Here is a 24,135-nt window from a genome sequence, read left to right as displayed (position 1 = left end):
ATGCCTATGCCTATGCCTATGCCTATGCCTATGCCTATGCCTATGCCTATGCCTATGCCTATGCCTATGCCTATGCCTATGCCTATGCCTATGCCTATGCCTATGCCTATGCCTATGCCTATGCCTATGCCTATGCCTATGCCTATGCCTATGCCTATGTCTATGTCTATGTCTATGTCTATGTCTATGTCTATGTCTATGTCTATGTCTATGTCTATGTCTATGTCTATGTCTATGTCTATGTCTATGTCTATGTCTATGCCTATGCCTATGCCTATGCCTATGCCTATGCCTATGCCTATGCCTATGCCTATGCCTATGTCTATGTCTATGTCTATGTCTATGTCTATGTCTATGTCTATGTCTATGTCTATGTCTATGTCTATGTCTATGTCTATGTCTATGTCTATGTCTATGTCTATGTCTATGTCTATGTCTATGTCTATGTCTATGTCTATGTCTATGTCTATGTCTATGTCTATGTCTATGTCTATGTCTATGTCTATGTCTATGTCTATGTCTATGTCTATGTCTATGTCTATGTCTATGTCTATGTCTATGTCTATGTCTATGTCTATGTCTATGTCTATGTCTATGTCCATGTCCATGTCCATGTCCATGTCCATGTCCATGTCCATGTCCATGTCCATGTCCATGTCCATGTCCATGTCCATGTCCATGTCCATGTCCATGTCCATGTCCATGTCCATGTCCATGTCCATGTCCATGTCCATGTCCATGTCCATGTCCATGTCCATGTCCATGTCCATGTCCATGTCCATGTCCATGTCCATGTCCATGTCCATGTCCATGTCCTTGTCTATGTCTATGTCTATGTCTATGTCTATGTCTATGTCTATGTCTATGTCTATGTCTATGTCTATGTCTATGTCTATGTCTATGTCGATGTCGATGTCGATGTCGATGTCGATGTCTATGTCTATGTCTATGTCTATGTCTATGTCTATGTCTATGTCTATGTCTATGTCTATGTCTATGTCTATGTCTATGTCTATGTCTATGTCTATGTCTATGTCTATGTCTATGTCTATGTCTATGTCGATGTCGATGTCGATGTCGATGTCGATGTCGATGTCTATGTCTATGTCTATGTCTATGTCTATGTCTATGTCTATGTCTATGTCTATGTCTATGTCTATGTCTATGCCTATGCCTATGCCTATGCCTATGCCTATGCCTATGCCTATGCCTATGCCTATGCCTATGCCTATGCCTATGCCTATGCCTATGCCTATGCCTATGCCTATGCCTATGCCTATGCCTATGCCTATGCCTATGCCTATGCCTATGCCTATGCCTATGTCTATGTCTATGTCTATGTCTATGTCTATGTCTATGTCTATGTCTATGTCTATGTCTATGTCTATGTCTATGTCTATGTCTATGTCTATGTCTATGTCTATGTCTATGTCTATGTCTATGTCTATGTCTATGTCTATGTCTATGTCTATGTCTATGTCTATGTCTATGTCTATGTCTATGTCTATGTCTATGTCTATGTCTATGTCTATGTCTATGTCTATGTCTATGTCTATGTCTCTGTCTCTGTCTCTGTCTCTGTCTCTGTCTGTGTCTGTGTCTGTGTCTGTGTCTGCGTCTGCGTCTGCGTCTCCGTCTGCGTCTCCGTCTGCGTCTACGTCTACGTCTACGTCTACGTCTACGTCTACGTCTACGTCTACGTCTACGTCTACGTCTACGTCTACGTCTACGTCTACGTCTACGTCTACGTCTACGTCTACGTCTACGTCTACGTGTACGTGTACGTGTACGTGTACGTGTACGTGTACGTGTACGTGTACGTGTACGTGTACGTGTACGTGTACGTGTACGTGTACGTGTACGTGTACGTGTACGTGTACGTGTATGTACTTTGAATAAAATTGTGCTTTTACAATTATAACATATACCATATTATCTTTAACATAAGTCCGTATCAAGTTCTCCATATATCGCTGAACATACTCATATAATAGAACTATGATAGTATTTTGCGAACAGAATGAGAAGTGCGCACATGGTGCTTCCTTCCGACTGTTTTTCTCCCCTTCTAGACCGAAACGAGGGAGCGAATTTTTATAAATAAATTAAAACTATATGAAATTAGTAAGCTTTAGGCCTACTATCCTACTAATCCGCAGTATTATACCCACGTTATCATGTTTATTTGGTGCGAAATAGTTTTAGTCTTGCAACTTTAGTGCATTAAAATTTTAAAGTACGGATAAAAATGTATAAAGTAAACCGAGAGTGATTTTCTTTAAACGTTCTTGAATATTCTTATATTACACTACTGGGGAAGGAAATTAGGGATATAGACATGATTTTGTATCCATTTTTCATTATTTACACTTTCTAAAATATAAGAGAATCGAAGAATTTCCTATGAAATGAATATTATTAGTACTTTATGAATTTATTTTCGTTTTTTTTTTGCGAAATCGGAAATAGCGTAAATTTCCTTTTCCGTTCAACGGAAATTAATCACAATTTTTGAGAAGGCAGAAACTTTGATCTTTTTCTCATGTTTTTTCTCATGTGAATTTTCTTTTATGTATTTGAAACAGTACCTGATTTATAGGCTTTTTAAAAACTCAAAGTAGAAAAAGTCCCACTTCCGGTTATCGGAAATCGCCGAAAAGTTGATACTAAAAATTTAATTTAATAATTATATATGAAATCTCATTAACCTAGATAAAAAAGTACTCAAATTATCAGGTTCACAGATACACACACATACACACACATACATACACACACTAAAATACGGAAACAATTTCAAAACTATGTTGTTCCGACTCAGCGAGTTGTAAAACGTCAAGATTTGTAAAAAATCGCGATTTTGTTTGCATACTTCAGACATTTCAGACATTTAAAATAGAGTAGGCCTATTATGATAGTGGAAGTAGGAACTGCATGTGGTTGGTGGGTTGGACAAAATGATAACGTTTATGCTAATAGTGGTGGTACGATTCATTTGTCTGGAGCCAATATGTCGGGAGTCTATTTGTTGTGAGCCAATATTTTAAGTGTCCATTTAAAGGGAGCCTAAATGTTAGGAGCCCACTTGTCGGGAGCCTAAATTGTTATGAAGCATTTCCTGAATATAGATTGGTGCGAGTGAATAGTGGTGCGCTCGTATGATGAACGAATGGTTGATGTGGCGTATATAGTTTGATATTGACGTGTTTGTGTAGAGACTGGTTACTGTGCATGGACTGAGAGTGAGTCCTATCTTTATCATCTTAGTGAACGGGACATATGAGTCCAGTGTCAGAATAATGATAAGAAGAGGAAACCTTTATGCATCTAGTTGATTAGTCGTCATCTCTGTTGTCTAGATGAGTAATCGTTTAATGATTGCTCACAGATATAATATATTAATATGGTAGTGGTATTCGCATATGTTATTGAATCAAGCAGCTCAAACCTCTCTAACAGCCACAACCTTTATATAGCCAGTCAATATGACGGGAGCCAATTTGCAGGGAGCCCTTTTGATGGGGTTATTTTGACTGGTTCGTTTTGCCGGGTGTCGTTTTGTGGGGTCCTGTTCTGACCGGGTTGTTTTGTCCTGAGCTGTTTTAACGGTGCACCCCATGCATGCTATGGTCCTTAAAACATATTATTTTTCACCTGACTCATATGTCTTGGGCCTAAACGGGGAAAAATGATATATTTAAAAAGTATATACTTGCTTGAGAGATATATCCTAATATATAAAAGATCAAGTGCGCGATTCTCTCCCTCTCTCTTTCTCCGTCCAAAAACTATATTCACATGCTAAAATATCAGTATCTGCAGCGATATATGGAGAACTTGATACGAACTTTTGTTAAAATAATATGTTAGGTGTTTTAAGTGAATAAACTGAAACTTATATAAGTAAGAAAATAACAAATAAAGACATTCATATGAAGAAAAAAAATTTACTTATGAAACCGAAAAAGTGTTTATAGTTATGACGAGTACGTAAAAAACAATGCCATTTGTAATATGTCAATATTAAAGCTATTTGCTTTCCATCCATGGAGTCATGCGAACTACGCACTCACACTCAGTAGTTAGTATTCACTTCAGTCCGTGTATGTTCGCTTCTGTATTAAGGTCGCTTCATTCCAGTCCTGGAAAGGTTGCTTTAACCAGTTTTAGCTAGGTCGCTTTAGTCCAGTCCTGGAAAGGTCGCTTCAGTCCAGCCCTGGTTAGAACGCTTCAATCCAATGCTTGTTAGGTCGCTTTAGTCCAGACCTGGAAAAGTCGCTTCTGTCCAGTCATGGAAAGGTCGTTTCAATCCAGTCCTGGAAAGGTCGCTTCAGTCCAGTCCTGGAAAGGTCGCTTCTGTCCAGTCCTGGTAAGGTTGCTTCAGTCCACTGCTTGTACGTTCTCTGTCTGTCGCATCTCCAAGCGGTCAATCTAATTAAAACAGACAGACAGACAGACATACAGACAGACAGACAGACAGACAGACAGACAGACAGACAGACAGACAGACAGACAGACGGTCAGACAAACAGAGAGGCAGGCAGGCAGGCAGGCAGGCTGGCTGGCTGGCTGGTTGGCTGGCTGGCTAGCTAGCTTGCTGGATGGATGGATGAATGTATGGCTGACTGACTCACTGAGTCATTGACTAACTGACTGACTGACTGACTGACTGACTGACTGACTGACTGACTGACTTACTAACTCACTAAGTAATTGACTACCTGATTGACTGACTGACTGACTGACTGACCTTCTGACTGTCTGACTGACTTACTGACTTACTGACTGACAGACTGACAGACTGACTGACTGACTGACTGACTGACTGACTGACTGACTGACTGACTGACTGACTGACTGACTGACTGACTGATTGACTGACTGACTGACCTTCTGACTGACTGACTGCCAGACTGACTGACTGACTGACTGACTGACTGACTGACTGACTGACTGACTGACTGACTGACTGACTGACTGACTGACTGACTGACTGACTGACTGACTGACTGACTGGCTAAATGATTGACTGACTGACTGACTGACTTACTGACCGTCTGACTGACTGACTTACATCTGTTATATAAATTATAAACCTCACACTAATATATGTGTATAATAAATATTTAAACTTAGCTTTACCAATCATGAAGGCAATCCTGTTCTCTTTGGTGTCGCTTTCTATTGTCCAGGCAAGCCGCACTGTGACCCTGTTGAATGACGACATCAACGCTTCTCTGAAGGCTCACAATAATGCTCGAGTAGTTGCCAGGGCACCAGCTCTGGTAAATTAACGACTTTGTGTTTGGTGTATTGACAGCGATTGTATGATGCCCCATCTTTAGATTGTCTGTTAACAGCCCTAGTGGCTTCAAAGGCTCCAACTTTGGTAAACTTAAAACTTTGTGAAAAATTAAGTTTGCCATGATTTTGTTTGTGTATTGCCAGTCCTTGAAATTTGTATATGGTTTTATTAAAGTATTCCAAGCCACAGAGTGTACAACTAGTATTTACTTGTATGTTGCAAGCCATAGCAAGTTGGCCATGGTCTTTTTATGCTAACTGTAACCCTCACTCAGTGGGGATGCTTTTACCCACTGAGGTGTTGTGGTTAAGACGGGCTGACCCTGAGATTAAGTACACACCGACGCCGACAGTTGTTGTCCAGTACTCGTTTATTTATAGCATCGAGCCATGACGGCGATGCAACACAAAACGAACTAGCCAAGATAGACCAAAAGATCCAAACAATCCAAAAGACCAAAAGATCAAAAGATCAAAAGATCAAAATAGAAACAGAAAACTGTAGCCCTAAAACAAATGTAAAATAAAAAAGTTACATTCAGGACAACACCACGTGTAAGCTACAATATACACGGGTACAATAAATTATGTTTTCGGCCAGTACAAAGTACTGCCAACAAGTACCAATAAGTAGTACTACAAAATAAATACTTAATTTAATACATCACCCTAACTAGTGTGCACATGCAGCACTAGCAGGAATACATAAGTATTTAAACAAACATAATTTATATATCTACACTACCTTCATTAGGTCTACATCTTGGTCCACAGACAGCAGCCTTGCGTGTGCGACACGACTAGGCCCATGTCACATGACATGGAACACAGGTAATTTCGCTCACAAAAGCATAAAAAAACGTCAACAGTTCAGTTGCAGTCCCACAGGGGCCGCAACCCAATGAATAAAAACTTCATAGTTTTATCCCCCTTTGGCTGGTAACCATATTTGTTACACTAACTACCGTATGTAGCGAATTCGCGACATCATACACTATTGGACCAATGTTTTAAAAAGTGTAGTCCGTGTCCTTTTACTATTTTTACGGACACATTTTTGTGTAGATATCCATGCATTCAATAGAATATCACAAACCAAATTTAACAAATGACCATGCAAGGAGATGTAGACTCGCTTGTAAAATTCATGAAAACTACAGTTTTAGTTGTTCAGGCATAGAGTTATATTACCCTACTGTAGCTGCTCACTGTATAATTTGTATTCATGGGTACTTTTAAGCATTGCTGTCAAAAAGCTTTCGATGCGTTTGAGTCAAGAGAGTGTGACGTCATAAATGTCGACTTAACAAAGTGACTTTTGATATGGATATGACCGTCTGGATGTACCCAATACACTACGATTGGTAGTAGTAAGGCAAATAAAGCTGTGCGCATATGCTAAGCGCCAAATTGGTATGTCACGTTTTAGTAAAAGTCAGTGTAAAAGGGCTAACTAGTGTTTCAAACCCGATAAGTTCAACCTGCGTTTTTACCGTGCTTAATGTCTTTAAAAAGTAACATGCGCAAACGTAGACGTAAATGTTAACGTAAACATTAAGGTAAACTTAAACGTAAACCTAAACGAAACGAAATCAAAAACGCTATCTCGAACTCAAACGAAAACTCAAATTCAAACTTAAACATTGTTTTTTAATTAAAAATTTGGCATTGTGAAATATTACTTAAAATTAATGCTAGCCATAACACACTATGAAAATTTAAAAAAAAAATTCAGTAGTGTATTTAAAACAAACACTAGTCATTTGCTTCTATTATTGTAAATAAAAGAAGGATCAAAGCTTACATTGAAAAGGCTTGACTCAAAATATTCACATCGTTTCATAGTAGGCTGTGTCCGGCCATCTCGTCTCAACAGCAATGGGACAAAACACAAGCTATCTTTGCGGAACAATATGCAAGAAGTTGAGTACGTTTTCTTTGAACATTAATAATATCAAGCGAGAACTGATTTATTTCTCCAGGTTAATTAAAATAACAAAGCTGAGTGATATATATACCCATACACTGCATCCCAACTAGAGGTTAAATTAAATTAAAAACGGAAATGTATTTGGTGACGGAAATTTAATTGTAATGAAAAAGGCAATTTAAAGTTGTTAAGGAATCAATCCTTAACAATACTTAATAAAAAAATTAAACCCGAAATTGAACTAAGAAAGGAAATTAACCAAAACCGGAAATTTATCCAAAAAAGAATTTTAACGGAAAACGGAACTGCAACCTGACCTATAATTTCACTAACTCTGGAAATTAAAACAAAATTTTAAAGGAAAGTAAACTTTATCGAGAGATGGAAATTTGACTGGACAATAGACATAAGTAGAATTGTCTATTTTAAAAAATCAGCTTTAAAATTATTTATTATAGCTTAAATATTTAAAAAATAGGTTGCAATAATATTATACGTTGCCATTAGATACGCTTAATATATCCTTCAATTTTAGAATAGGAAGATAAAAAAACTATTTCATGAATATATTTTATTAATGTTTTTATTTAATTATTTAATAATATATTTGTTCATTTAATAGTAGTATTGTGTAAATTAACCCTATACTACATACCGTTGCAGTTTTGCGACAATACTTTAGAAGTAATTTATTACTATCTAACTTAATCTTACTTATTTTCTTCGTTATATTTATAAGGTTTTATGATTTGCTGTTCAGACCTTAAGCTTCCCTTTTCTTTAGCCAGCCACCATGAAGTCCATCCAGTTGTTTCTCGCTATTTTAGCTGTGGCCTATGCCGGTGTGTCCGTGCCTCTGACCACAGCCAACATTGACGCGTTTCTAAAATCTCACAAAGACGTGAGGGCGGCTCTCAAGATTCCATCCCTAGTAAGTTGACCGTTTCTTGATATATTTAGTAAGTTGACTTTTTTATATGTTAGCAGGTTGACAGTTTATTGATATACTTAGTAAGTTGATCTCTTATGATATATTTAGTAATTTGACCTTTTCTTGATATACTTAGTAAGTTGGCCTTTGTTAATATATTTAGTAAGTTGGCCGTTTCTTGATATACTTAGTAAGTTGACCTTTTTTGATATGTTAGTAGGTTGACAGTTTCTTGATATACTTAGTAAATTGATCTCTGATGATAAATTTATTAATTTGACCTTTTCTTGATATATTTAGTTAGATAAACGTTTCTTGAAATACTCAGTAAGTTGACCGTTTCTTAATATATTAAGTTAGATGGCCTTTGATGATATTTTTAGTAAGTTGACCGTTTCTTGATATATTTAGTAAAATTACAGTGCGTTTAAAATATTTAGTATGTTAACCGTTTGCTAATATATTTAGGACGTTGATTGTTTGTTGATATATTTAGTAAATTCACCGTTTGTTGATATATTAAGTAAGTTGACCGTTTCTGGATAGATTTAGTAAGTTGACCGTTTCTTGATAGATTTAGTAACTTGGCCGTTTCCTGATAGATTTAGTACGTTCATCGTTTGTTGATATATTTATAAAAATTTGATCGTTTCTTGATACCTTTTAAGTTGACTGCAAACATTCCCAGTTAGTTGACAACCAAAAAGAAGAGAGCTATATTGCCAATCATTGTTGACGTGTTTAGAAATCACACGAAAAACAATGTTAGTTTATTGTTATCTTTATTGATGGATTACCACTAGATCTAACATCCAGTTATGCTCGAGTGGTTTCGCTCAGTGTTAACACAACATTCCCCGGTTCAAGCCCTCGTACAGATGAGGCTCGTCAACTAAGGACAGCAATCCATGTAATAGATAAAATCAGAAATCAAACAAGAGTGAAGCCCCTTGGGTGCTAAGGACAGCAATCCATGTAATAGATAAAATCAGAAATCAAACAAGAGTGAAGCCTATTGAGTGCTAAGGACAGCATTCCATGATGTAGATAAAAAGATATATTGAACAAGAGTGAAGCCCTTTATGTGCTAAGGACAGCAATCCATGTTGTAAATAAAAAGATATATTGAACAAGAGTGAAGCCCCTTGTGTGCTAAGGACAGCAATCCATGTTGTAGATCAAAAGATATCGAACAAGAGTGAAGCCCCTTGGGCTATACATTTACCAACTGTGGTTTCCTTTTGGGATCTTCTACGTATTGCTTAGCATTGCCTAATTAACACACACAGAGAGAGAGGGAGAGAGAGCGAGAGAGAGAGAGAGAGGGAGAGAGAGGGATAGAGAGAGAGAGGCAACCTCTGATCTCTTCATTCAATGCCCTGTATTTGACCATAGGACATCACTCTTCTTGATGCATCCATTGCCTCCCTACCCTCAACTGATCCGTATAAAAACTCTGCTGATAGTGAAGCAGAGAAAAATGTAAAACATACCATAAACCAGCACTTTTTTTACACGCCAAACCTGCCTTATGTTGACCGATCGCAGTTATCACCAATTTCAGAGTTCCCAAGAAATGTATTTATTGTTGAGACTCGCTTTTATTCAATTCAAAACACCTCACACCGCTTTGTCTAGTACTTTTGTTTCTTCCCGTTTCGAAACAGTTCACAGTAATGTCCCGTTGCTAGTTGCTATAAAAACATTTCCCGAACAATCGTTCACTCTACTTTTAAAACTTGTATATGCGCGTCGACCTTGGTATACAAATACATAAACACCCCGGGGGTTAACTCAACTAATAAACACGCTATCCCCCGTGTTCTGTATTATTCTAGCTTAACCTCTAAATAACCCGCAACATTTAGCTCATAAAATCACGTACACTTGCGTGAATGTTGGTATTTATTGAATAACATTTTTACGATGCTTTTTATACAATAAGGAATGTCTGTCAGGGTAGGTTTTTGATTGGAAAACTAAGAGCGTATTTTTTTTTCTCACAAGGTATGGAACACCACGTTGGCCAACTACGCCAAAAACTGGACAGCCCAGTGCGCTTTTAAACACAGCTACGGACCGTATGGAGAGAACCTGTACATGTCTTCACGTAAGCCAAAAGTTTTGTAACACCGCGTTTACACTTGCGACATGTATAATGTACATGTTTTCACGTCAGCCATAAGTTCTGTTACACCGCTTTTATACTTGCAACATGTAAACTATACATGTCGAAAAAACCTTACCATTAACAGAGTAGGTCCCCTCCCCATTTATACATTTAACGCATGGCGACATTTGGTTTTCTAGACATGTATAGTATATATGTTGCAATGTATAGTACATGTCGCAAGTGTACACACGGAATTATAGCTCATTAGCTGGACACGAGTTTATCTATTACTGTTGCTGCTGGTAAATCAGATTCTAAGCGCTATTCTTTGTGAGTTCTTGAGGCGAGAATGTCGTAAACCAACTAAATTCTATATGTTCGTACATAGATGTATTTGCTATTTGTGATCTTTGTAACAAGATTTGTTCGAAGCTTAAGTCGATTTTAGCACTAAAGTTTTGTTACCGTGTTTTTCACGCGACCATGTGTAGATCGAGACTTTCGTGACTTGGAATGTTTATAGAATGATAATTAATAAACCGTAATTTTTATACATTGCTGCAATCTAACATGTGCTTTATCTATAAAGACTCTATAGTTTTTGATGCAGTAGATAATAGGGTAAAGTCAATTTAACTAATCATATATGTCGTATTGAATGATGTAGAGCAGGGGTCTCCAAACTTTTCAGTCCGAGGGCCGCATTAACTATCAAATTTCAGTTCGGGGGCCAGTTTCTTCCTGGCATGTCTTTGATGTTTCTGGGTAAAGTTCCTCGGCCATCACCAACAAACGTTTTTTTCCATGGACAAAATGATCTCCGGGGGCCGGATGAGAGGACCTCGCGGGCCGCATTCGGCCCGCGGGCCGTAGTTTGGAGACCTCTGATGTAGAGCGTAGAGTAGTGACTATCCATCAAATTGAACTCATTAATGTAACCAATAGCAACCATCAGTCGATTCCCATGCACAAATCTGAATGGTACACTACCTCGTTTTTTACTTTCTCGTATATACGTGGTATAGAGAAAGTATTGTAAGCGTGCAAAAAAAATCGAGATTTTTACAAATCTCGACGTTTTACACCTCACTGATACGGAAAAACATAATTTTGCAATCTTGTCCGTATGTCTGTGTGTCTCTGTGTGTGTGTGTGTCTGTGTGTGTGTATGTGTAAACACGATGAATTGAGTACCGTTACAGCTAGGTTGATGAAATTTCATATATAAGTATTTTATCAAAATCGTAGATCCGTATCAACTTTTGAGCGATTTCCGATAACCGGAAGTGGTACTTTTTCTACTTTGAATTTTTCAAAAGCCTATAACTTGAGTACTATTTCATATAGATAAATGAAATTTCACCTGTAAGTAAGAGATCTCATTCTCTACCTTCTGTTAAATTTTAAGTAATTTTCGTTGACGGGAAGTATTAATTTACGCTATTTCCGATTTCTCAAAAACGCATCTAAATTTATAAAGTACTAATAATATTGCGCACCATTATGAACATCTTTATTCGGTGTTCGCTTGGTGCGCAATACTTTTTTCTATGAGATTCTATTCTATTTTAAAAAGTTTAAGTTTAAATCATAACTAGATCTATATCCCGAGTTCCCATCCCCTGTTGTTTTATATAAGAATATTCGAGAAAGTTTAGAGGAGATCACTCCCGGTTTATTTAAATATCAAATCTGCGTTACAAAATACAGTTATATTCGCAAGTTTACTTTTATTTGTTTTTAATATGATTTTATTTCTAACCGATGTATTTCTGTGATGTATGATTTTAATGTACTTTGACTATATTAAACTTCTATTCCTGTTGTTGTGTCAGGAATAAGTAAACCTATCTGATTTCAGCATTGAGCTCAAATGCCACTGATATAGCCTACAAGAGCGCTTCTGCCTGGAAAAGTGAACTGGTCAATGTGGTCGACTTCACCAAATGGTCGTGTATTACAACATCACCAACATGTGGTCACTATTCACAGGTCAGGTTTTGTCTAAATGTAGGCCTATAATGAGAGATGTCTGAGTATAACGTGGTTTAGTGATAGCGCTCAAAAGTCACGGGTTTAATTGACCGGTTCGAATCTTAAGCTCTTCATTGTTTCATATTAATGTAACTCAAGTCAAGGGAGATTAATGTGGCAGGACATCTAGCTGAGCACATAATTACATTGTATGTTGACAGTAAATAAAACCGATGGTCTTTACTTCATCTGTAATGGGGACCATCAACATTGAAGTAGAAATTTTCAAACAGCATTTACTGAGGAATCGATTAAAGAAAGAAATATTCAAACAACATGGGACGGTGTGGCATAGTGGTAGAGAGCTAGACTGCTAACCCGGGAGTCTCGAGTTCCTTGAGCCCACCCAACTCTGATGGGTACCTAACTTACGTTAGGGAAACAAAGGCTGCTGGGCATATTACTGACCACACTATCCATTCGTATGTCGGGAAAAGAAACGTATGAAATCTACTTCATCTGCCCCATCCATCGTTAGGTCTAAAAAGGCTTCTTTACTTTTCTTTATAAATATATTTTGGTACAGTTAGTTTTAGAAAAGTTAAGATGTAATTATATTGATGTAAAATTTGTTGTTGACAGATGGTGTGGAAAAAATCAACATCGGTAGGTTGTGCCTTCACTCAGTGCGTCAATGTTACTGGAGCCATGCCTAATCTGGTCTCATGTAATTACTACCCACGGTAAGTACAACTTTCATTTAGTTTAATAAGTTAATTACCACCCACCGTAAGTACACATTTTATTTAATTTAATAAGTTAATTACTACCCACCGTAAGTACGCAATTTATTTAGTTTAATAAGTTAATTACTACCCACTGTAAGTACGCATTTTATTTAGTTTGATACAGTTATTTTCTACCCACCGTAAGTACGCATTTTATTTAGTTTGATACAGTTATTTACTACCCACTGTAAGTACACACTTCATTTAGATTGGTAGAAGTTTACAACTACCCACCTAAATACACCGTTCATTTAGTTTGATAAGTTAATTACTACCCACTGTAAGTACACATTTCATTAAGTTTAATACAGTTAATTACTACCCATCGTAAGTACGCATTTCATTAAGTTTAATACAGTTAATTACTACCCACCGTAAGAACACATTTCATTTAGTTTGATACAGTTAATTACTACCCACCGTAAGTACACATTTCATTTAGTTTGATACAGTTAATTACTACCCACCGTAAGTACACATTTTATTTAGTTTAATAAGTTAATTACTACCCACCGTAAGTACACATTTTATTTAGTTTAATAAGTTAATTACTACCCACCGTAAGTACGCATTTTATTTAGTTTAATAAGTTAATTACTACCCACCGTAAGTACGCATTTTATTTAGTTTGAAACAGTTATTTACTACCCACTGTAAGTACACACTTCATTTAGATTGGTAGAAGTTTATAACTACCCACCTAAATACACCGTTCATTTAGTTTGACAAGTTAATTACTACCCACTGTAAGTACACATTTCATTAAGTTTAATACAGTTAATTACTACCCATCGTAAGTACGCATTTCATTAAGTTTAATACAGTTAATTACTACCCACCGTAAGAACACATTTTATATAGTTTGATACAGTTAATTACTACCCACCGTAAGTACACATTTCATTTAGTTTGATACAGTTAATTACTACCCACTGTAAGTACACATTTCATTAAGTTTAATACAGTTAATTACTACCCATCGTAAGTACACATTTCATTTAGTTTGATACAGTTAATTACTACCCACCGTAAGAACACATTTCATATGTGCCTATATGCATAGTAAATTTCTATATTTATTTAAGTATATACACTTGATAAAAGATAGCAATATTTTTATTAGAAATTTATTTCAAAATATTTATTAAAAATAAAGAATTTAAGATTGATATTTTTGTTTAATAATTTTCTTTTGTCATGATTTACTACAGGGGCAACTACATTGGTCAGCTGCCCTATTAGTTCTGGCACTACATGTAACAACTGATGAGGTCCATTGGTACTTTGATGGTCGAGAAGTCGGAAATTTGAAATAAAGTATAAATTCAAATTGAAATGCCGTATTGTTTTATGTTCTTTTAAGATCCTAACAAAATTACCCAGATGGATTTAGAAAATTAAAATATATGTATTCAACGTTTCGACATATATTGGACAACTTCATAATCAATCATAATTAATTCTAATAATATTCTATATCATTCCTTCAAATTGAAAAGTTTAGTAACTGTTAGGCTCAAACGTTGCTTTACCATAATAAAGTGGTATTTTAATATTTAATCGCTTATTTTAAAAACCATCAGTCAACAACACAATTTTACCTGAATATGGTTACATCTTAACGTTTTGTAACATTAACTGTACTAAAATATATTTATAAAGAAAAGTAAAGAACCCATTTTAGACCTAACGATGCATTGGGCAGATGAAGTATATTTCATACGGTTTTTTTTTCTCGGCATACGAAGGAATAGTGTGGTCAGCACTATGCCCAGCCGCCTTTGTTTCCCTAACGTAAGTTAGCTACCCATCAGAGTTGGGTGGACTCAAGGTACTCGAGACTCCCGGGTTAGCAGTCTAGCTATCTACCGCTAGACCACACCGTTCCATGTTGTTTGAATATGTCTTACTAATGTTTTCTGTAAACGATTTCTCACTGTTTAAAAATTTCTACAAACACTATCACTTCAATGTCGACAGTCACATATCAATGAGAAAATAGTAGAACATAGCCCTACATATATAAAAAGTACAACACATCTGTAAACGATTTTGGTTCATGCCATAGCCACTACATCAGGGAATGTGTGTGCAAAATTTAACACAATCTAACAATAATTGTGGAAAATAACTGGAAGACAATTTGCAAACATGTCGTTTTTCGCAAACTTTTCGTATACTAAAAAAATTGTTTTTCTTTCATGAGAACAGCTAATACACTCCAGCTAAGTAAGGATGGTCCTGTTTTTCGATTCTTTCTCCTCAGCACGTAATTCCTTATAGCTTCAATGACTTCTGTTAGAAGGTAATAATGTGCTTCATATGTGTATTGGTGTTTTTAATTTATGCAAGTCCATTATACGTCAAAAAACTAATTCTGACCTTTCCACGTCTCAACTTTGCATCACAAATGCAGTTCATCTGTTCACAATATTTAATTTTTTTTTTACCAACAACTGAGAGGATAAGCTTAGAAGCAACCAGATTATCTGTTTCATTTTGTGTTATTATAATTAAATATGCACGAGCTGGCTAGCCCCTTTCTCTCATTTCTAAGAAACAGTAACATCAATGACACACAAGAGCGATGAAATAGTTTCTCAGAGAATCGCTATCTATACTTTATTTTCATATTTTCTAAATAATTTTCTAGATGGGTGACTTTAATTTTATATTTAATATTATTTATTTTTGTTTTATTCAGAATCACCATTGAGAAGTACTTTTCCTATGTATTCTTCTATTTAGTAGAATCTTGAGTCTGCATCAATGTATATTTTATTGTTTTGACTTTGTGGGTGTGTCCACCTGGTTACCAAATCTAAATAAACCTTTTTATGTATTTTAAAACTGTTAGTTAGCAAACTAGTCTGTTTTTTTTACATAAACATAATCTGTCTTTTTCTACAGTTTCCCTAGCTGTAGATTGCATATAACAATCTTTTATACTTAGAATACTCACTTTCTATTATAGGTTTAATTTATTAAATTTTAATACCTCAAAACAGTGTAATAAGCCAAAAATTGAGTGAAATGTGTCATTATTCTAAGTACAATCTCTAAACTACTAATACTCAAGTTTGTTTACATGTTTGAATATTTATTTGTTTTTTTGTTTGTCTGATTGACTACTGGAGAGAATCTGCTCTATGTGTGGAGCTGTAAAAATAGTATGTAGGCAGAGAACAATTTTTGTTTTCAGACAGACTGTTATTCACATATTTATTTAATGACGTTGATTTCAACTGTCTTTTTCATTTAGTTTTACAATAAATTTCTCTAGCTCTACAATCTGTCCAAGAAAGTTATTTATTGATCTAAATTATTTATAGATCTAGATCTAAATATCAGGTGGCCAAGAAAGTAATTTATAGATGTAAATCTAGAATCTAGGTCGAACCAAAGATTAATTAGTTAAAAATACAATCCATTTTAAAATCATAATACATTTTTAAGTTTCTTTATTAAGCTACTTTAGTCCTTAAATGCTTGATATAAATATTTGTGATTTATCTATCTAGATCTAGAATAGGTCTAATCTAGATCTAGCAAGAGTTACGCAAAAAACTAGACTTAAGCAAACCAGTTGTAGAATCTAGATGATTATTTCTAGATCTAGATAATAATGAGTTTCTATTCTAAATTATTTCAGACCTTCATTATTTTATATAAATCTTTGTTTAGCTGTGGAATTGGCTGATTTAAGATAAACTTTAATTTCAAAGTTATTGACTTATATCTAGATCTAGGTAGGGCCTAGGCGCATAAATCAAGTTGTATAAGGAGACTCAAAGTATTATTATATAGCACAAAAAACATCAGAGACGTCACGAGTCTAGATAGCTAAATTGTTAGTGTAATATGCTTTCATGCAGGTGGCACGGGTTAAAAAAAAAATTACATGTGAATGATAAAGTTGCCTATCTAGGCAGGTGAAGTAGAGTTCATCTGTTTCTTTGTCCTAAGCATATGAATGGTTAGTGTGGTCAAAGACATGCTCGGCTGGAATCGTTTTTTTAAACGATAAAAACATGTTGTCTGAGACTTAGCGGGACACTGGGCAGGTGAAGTAGAGTTAAGTAGGTCACCTGTGACGTCAATATATGAAGGGATAGTGTGGTCAGACTAATGCTCTGCCTACATCGGTCTTTTTAAAAGATAAAAAAAAACGTCTTTTCGAATGTGTGGTCTGGTTATTTTGTGATGATAAGTGACAGACGTGATGTCATTTGTGGATGACCCACGAAACCCACAGTTATCCAATGGATGACCGAGTAAGTCTAGTAATATCTAATAGAAAGTACCTTGAAATCGTGAGAAGCTAATTATTCTAATAGTAAAGGGAGTGTTTATTGTTTATTTTTATTACTATATCGTTCATTACCGAGTGTAGTAAAAGGCTTACCATCCGACATTTTCCCCATTTTTGACCTTATGACGGACTACCCCTACCTACTTTAGAAGCTAATAACTAAAAAACTATGTCACTCAGGACAAATGAATGCATACAGACGGATAGAGAAATGGATTCTGAATAAAATAACATTCAATTTTTAACATTATTCGAAAAAAAAAGATTTTTTAATAATTCTGGGTTTGCCTGCCCCCGTACGCGAATAGCCCTATTATTTCAAAGTAAATTTTATCCCAAGTTAGTCAATGCCATAGCTAAACAAAGATTTCTATAAAATAATTAAGGTCTGAAATAGCTTAATATAGAAATTTATTATGGGAATAGAATCTAGAGTAGCTAGTCTAAATCTAGATATTAACGAGTACGTCTAGTTTTTCCGTAAATCTAGTCTAGATGATGTAATAGATTGAAATAATTGTGAGGTCAAGGGAACTCACTCTTCTGTATTAGTATTATATTTATATTGTTATCTTGAGTGATGTCCCTTACATGTTGTTATCTATAAATAGTTCTCTCTCGCTACTCACTTCCTCTCTTTGCATCATGGCGTCTGTAAATAAAGATTGTTAACACCAACGCGGCTTCTCGTCATGGTTTGTCAATCTACCTCATTTGGCGACGAAGGATAAACATCTACTAGAAAGAGCACCTATTTACGCAAAAAAGAGGTTTGCTAGAGCTTATTAGCTAATTATTTCTAGAATTATGGCGCTGTATGGCCAAATGAAAGAATTTGATGCGAATGATGAAATCATTCAAGATTACCTAGAGAGGTTAAGCTTTTACCTAGAAGCTAACAACGTGACGATAGAAGCCAAAAAGAGAGCTGTTTTGTTAACAGTCATAGGGCCTCAACAATTTAGGCTACTAAAAGACTTATGCGCACCAGAAAGTTTAACTACCAAGAGCTTTAACGAGCTGAGCAAATTGCTAACAGACCACCATGCGCCTACCCCATCAAAGTTTCTATGTCGAGCTAGATTTGACAGTAGGACTCGTCAACCAAACGAGTCAATATCAGAATATGTTGCTGCTTTACGTCATTTAAGTAGATTCTGTGAATTTGGAGAAACGCTGTCCGACAGATTATGTGAAAAGTTTGTGACAGGTGTAAACAGTCCTGATGTTCAAAGAAAGTTGCTGCTCGAGTCAGATCTAAAATTGGAAAAAGCAATACAACTTGCAATGTCAATCCAGCAGTCATCAGATGCGGCGAGATCTTTAGCACCTTCAGAGATCCATGCAGTAAACAGCAGGTTAGTCAATAAACATCAACCTCATCAGAGCATTCCAACTTATGCTAAACAGCCTGCTCGTTCAAATCCTAGATCTAAATCTAGTAATAATTATCAAAAATGTCATCGATGCAAAGGTCCCCATGCATCTCATCGGTGCAAGTTCAAGTCTGCAACTTGTTATAAGTGCGGTAAGCAAGGTCACATTGCCAAGGCCTGCTTTGCAAAGTCTTCGTCTGTTGCTAAATCTAGCCAGTCAAGACAGTACCGCAACCAAAAGCAGCACTATGTTAACTCTCACCAAGACTACCTAACCCAACCAGTGAACCACTCTACCTGTGAAAATGCTCAAACTGATTCGCAGCCGGATTTCAACCTATTCTCTGTGAAATCAATAAGTCATGCTCCCATCAATGTACAAGTTAATATCAACGGTAAGAGCATCAGCTTCCAACTTGACACTGGAGCATCTCTAACAGTCATAACAAAGAAGGACTTTGACGCTGTCACAGGAGGATCAGTGCCTCTACAGCCGTGTCACAAGTGTCTAACAACATACACTGGTGACAATGTTCCGGTAATAGGAGAGTGTATGGTTCATGTAAGTTATAATGGTCAAAGTGTTAAACTTCCTCTTCTTGTGGTTGAAGGAAATGGACCGCCATTACTAGGTAGGAACTGGTTAAGTGATCTTAAGTTAAATTGGGAGAGTATTTGTTCATTGAAGAATGTAAAAGAATCTAGTCTTACTTCACTAGATAAAGTTATATCTGAAAATAAATGTGTTTTTGGTAACTCTGGATTACTAAATGATAGAACAGTGAAGTTAAGCATTAAAGATACAAATCCAAGATACTGCAAAGCTAGAGTTCCACCTTATGCAATGAGGAATAAAATTGAAAATGAGCTAAGTAGATTGGAATCTAATGGCATTATAAAGAAGGTAGACTATTCCGATTGGGCAACGCCCATTGTGCCAGTGTTAAAGAAGGATGGTTCTATAAGAATTTGTGGAGATTATAAAACTACACTGAATAAGCAATTAGAGCTAAATAGGTACCCTATACCTAACATTGAGGAAATTTCTTTGAATTTGGCAGGAGGAGACAAATTCACTGAATTAGACTTTAGTCATGCTTACACTCAACTAGAACTGCATCCAGATTCAAAAGTCTATACGACAATAAACACACATAAAGGACTCTACCAATATGAAAGACTATGTTTTGGCATATCATCTAGCCCTGGAATTTTCCAAGCTGTCATGGACAGTATTTTTAAGGACATTCCAAATGTTTGTGTGTACTTTGACAATGTGTACATAACTGGTAAGAATGACACTGAACATCTTAAAACACTAGATAAAGTTTTGAAAATTGTTGGTGAAAAAGGTTTAAAGATAAACAAAGATAAATGTCAATTCATGCTGACAGAAATTAGTTTTCTTGGTTATATATTAAGCAAGCAAGGTATCAGACCTCAACCTGAGAAAACAAAAGCCATTAAAGAAGCACCCAAACCTGAAAATACCCAACAACTAAGAGCTTTTTTGGGCTTAATAAATTACTATGCAAAGTTCATAGGAAATCTGTCTGGTAAACTATCACCACTGTACAAGCTGCTACAGAAAAATGCAACTTGGCACTGGGGTAAACAACAAGAAGCTGCTTTTAATACAGCAAAAGAGGCTTTGTCTGCTGACACCTTACTAACTCACTATGACCCAGGGAAAAGACTTATATTAACATGTGATGCTTCACCAGATGGTGTAGGAGCAGTCTTGTCCCACATGGATGAGAAGGGTGACAGACCCATTGCTTTTGCCAGTAGATCTTTGAACCAGGCTGAGAAAAATTATTCTCAGTTAGATAGGCAAGGCTTAGGCATCATTTTTGGTGTTAAGAAATTTCATAAGTTTCTGTTTGGTAGGAAGTTCACCATCTTTACAGATCATAAACCATTGCTAGGTTTATTTGGAGAAAACAAAACCCTACCTGAGCATGCCTCTCCAAGAATTCAAAGATGGGCTATCACACTAACTGCATACAATTATGAATTGAAATACAAACCTGGATCTGAGAATAGTGCAGATAGTCTTAGTAGATTACTTTTAAAAAACCAAAGCCTGAGCTATGTACCAGAAGATGTATTTGTTCTCTTCACTATCATGGATAACTCCAATATAACTGTGAATGATGTTAATGTGAATGATGTTAATGTGAATGATGTTAAAAGAGAAACACAAAAGATGAGTGCTTAATAAAAGTGTATGAGTACTGTAAGAATGGTTGGCCTGAAGAGTCTGTGAATGATGACTTAAGGCCATATAAAATAAGAAATTAAAACCCTTTGTGAAGATAATATAAAAGATGGAGAAGATGCAGTCCATTATCAGTCAGAGTTGCCTAAACAAAGTATTTGTAACTTAATAAATGATTATGGTGATATGGCAATTTCAAATGTTTTAAAGAGAATACATTAGTAAGAAGGAATGTGATCATCAAACAACTTTGCTAACATCATTAGCACTTACAGAAACTAAAAGGGTAACATCAAACAGAAGAAGCTAAATGTGACAATGAAAGAGTAAACAGGTTATTAGCCAAATACCGCACAACTCCTCATATAACAACAGATGTTGCACCATGTGAATTGCTATGTGGTAGGAAAATTAAAACTCATCTTGACCTACTGCATCCAACTGTTCAAAGGTCTGTTTCCCAACATCAACATACACAAAAAGTAAATCATGACAAATCATCCATTGAAAGAGAATTTGCAGTTAATGATAATGTGTATCTAAGAAATTATGGGAGAAAGGAAAAATGGATACCAGGTCAAATTGTTCAATGTACAGGACCTGTGTCTTATAAAGTTAAAAATAACTTGTGCAGATAATAAGTGTGAATCTGTCAATCCCACCAAATCTGATCAGTTCACACCAACTCAGTTTGTTTCACAACCAAGTTCTGTTGATATGAGTGAACCAAGTTGTCTGGAGTCAGAAAATGTAAATTCTGGAGTTAATGATTTAAATCCTAGACCTCCTGAGATAGAGAATCCAAATGGTCAGAATCTTGAGTCACCAAATCAAAAGCCACTGAGAAGGTCAAGCAGGACAATCAAAGTCCCAAATAAGTTAGACCTATGATTTAAAGGTCAAAAGGACTTTGACATCATTGTTTTGTATCTTGATTATGTTGTGGCATATTGTGCATTGTTTGTAAGGATGTAATCTACCATAATGTTCATGTTACAATATAATTGGTGATTTTAGGATACCATCAATTGTTCTATTGAGAGATGTGTTATTGTGTTCTAAGGGTAAAGGGATGTAATAGATTGAAATAATTGTGAGGTCAAGGGAACTCACTCTTCTGTATTAGTATTATATTTATATTGTTATCTTGAGTGATGTCCCTTACATGTTGTTATCTATAAATAGTTCTCTCTCGCCACTCACTTCCTCTCTTTGCATCATGGCGTCTGTAAATAAAGATTGTTAACACCAACGCGGCTTCTCGTCATGGTTTGTCAATCTACCTCAGATTAGAATTTCTAGATCTAGAATCCAAATAGATAAAGTAAATTTTATAATTTTATGGCCGAGAAAATTGTATGGTATACATTTCATAGCGTACGTAGATCTAAATCAAATTTGATTGAAATAGTTCATTTCTTTATATTCAAACTTTTAAAAATAGAATAAAATCTCGTGGAAAAAAAATCGCACATCACGTGAACGCCAAATAAAGATGAGCACAATAGTGCAGGATATTATTAGTACTTTATAAATTTACATGCGTTTTTAGAGAAATCGGAAATAGCGTAAATTACTACTTCCGGGCAACAAAAATTACTCAAACTTTGATAGAAGGTAGAGAATTAGATCATTTGCTTACATGTGAAATTTTATTTATCTATCTGAAATAGTACTCAAGTTATAGGCTTTTAAAAATTCAAAATAAAAAAGTACCACTTCCGGTTATCGGAAATCGCTCAAAAGTTGATACGGATCTACGATTTTGATAAAATACTTATATATGAAATTTTATCAACCTAGCTGTAACGGTACTCAAGTTACACACACACAGACACACACACAGAAACACGCAGACATAAGGACAAGATTGCAAGGTTATGTTTTTCCGTATCAGTGAGGTGTAAAACGTCGAGATTTGTAAAGATCTCGATTTTTTTTTTGCACAATTACAAGACTTTCTCTATACTTCGTATATACGAGAAATTAAAAATACGCATGATCTGAGGTAGAATGTAGTTAGTTGCAAGCGCTAATTTGTTTAGACCAACCTTTTATATTCTATCAATTTTAAGTAAATGTTATGTTAGGTTTCATACAGTGTTTCATCCAGTCTATAATCTCGAAAATTTCAAGAGAAAATAAACCGGGAGTGATCTCCACTAAACTTTCTTGAATATTCTTATATAAAACAACAGGGGATGGGAACTCGGGATATAGTTATGATTTTTAATCCATTTTAAATACATAAACTTTTTAAAATAAAATAGAATCTCATAGAAAAAAGTATTTCACACCATGCGAACGCCGAATAAAGATGTTCATAATGGTGCGCAATATTATTAGTACTTTATAAATTTAGATGCGTTTTTGAGAAATCGGAAATAGCGTAAATTAATACTTCCCGTCAACGGAAATTACTCAAAATTTAACAGAAGGTAGAGAATTAGATCTTTTACTTACAGGTGAAATTTCATTTATCTATCTGAAATAGTACTCAAGTTATAGGCTTTTGAAAAATTCAAAGTAGAAAAAGTACCACTTCCGGTTATCGGAAATCGCTCCAAAGTTGATACGGATCTACGATTTTGATAAAATACTTATATATGACCAACCTAGCTGTAACGGTACTCAAGTAATCATGTTTACACACAGACACAGACACACACAGACACACAGACAAACGGACAAGATTGCAAAATTATGTTTTTCCGTATCAGTGAGGTGTAAAACGTCGAGATTTGTAAAAATCTCGATTTTTTTTTGCACGATTACAATACTTTCTCTATACTACGTATATACGAGAAAGTAAAAAGTCTGGAAGAAACACTGGTTACTTAGTAGGATCATTAGTGAAGTAGAATAAACACATACAAGTGACATACAAAAGCAACTTATCAAAATCCTTTATTGTACGCATTGATATAACACATTTGAGGGGGGTGGGATTGGTCCGACTGAAGTATCATTACACCATTAGATAAGTTAGCTCATTACAGTCCTACGTAACACAATTAGATAAATTAGTTAGTTACAGTCGTACGTTACACCATTAGATAAGTTATCTCATTAAAGTCGTACGTAACAACATTAGATTAGTTAGTTAATTACAGTCATACGTAACACCATTAGAAAAGTTAGTTCATTACAGTCGTACGTTACACCATTAGATAAGTTAGTTCATTA

The 24,135-nt window shown here is 35.5% G+C and overlaps 1 protein-coding gene across 1 annotated transcript; it reads left to right on the top strand.

The window, feature by feature from the left end:
• Positions 1–5,147: 5,147 nt before the first annotated feature.
• Positions 5,148–14,282, top strand: LOC131951140 (GLIPR1-like protein 1). Its single transcript, XM_059313430.1, has 8 exons — positions 5,148–5,285; positions 5,449–5,547; positions 8,019–8,165; positions 9,561–9,647; positions 10,173–10,275; positions 12,140–12,270; positions 12,895–12,995; positions 14,252–14,282. The coding sequence occupies exons 1-8, from the start codon at positions 5,148–5,150 to the stop codon at positions 14,280–14,282; spliced, it is 837 nt and encodes a 278-aa protein (XP_059169413.1).
• The last annotated feature ends 9,853 nt before the right edge of the window (positions 14,283–24,135 follow it).

Source organism: Physella acuta, unplaced genomic scaffold (assembly GCF_028476545.2).
Source record: "Physella acuta isolate Inbredline_101_S28 unplaced genomic scaffold, ASM2847654v3 ptg000801l, whole genome shotgun sequence".
Classification (NCBI taxonomy): Eukaryota; Metazoa; Mollusca; class Gastropoda; family Physidae; genus Physella; species Physella acuta.
The sequence above is the reverse complement of the archived record's forward strand: the minus strand, read 5'-3'. Positions and strand labels throughout refer to the sequence as shown.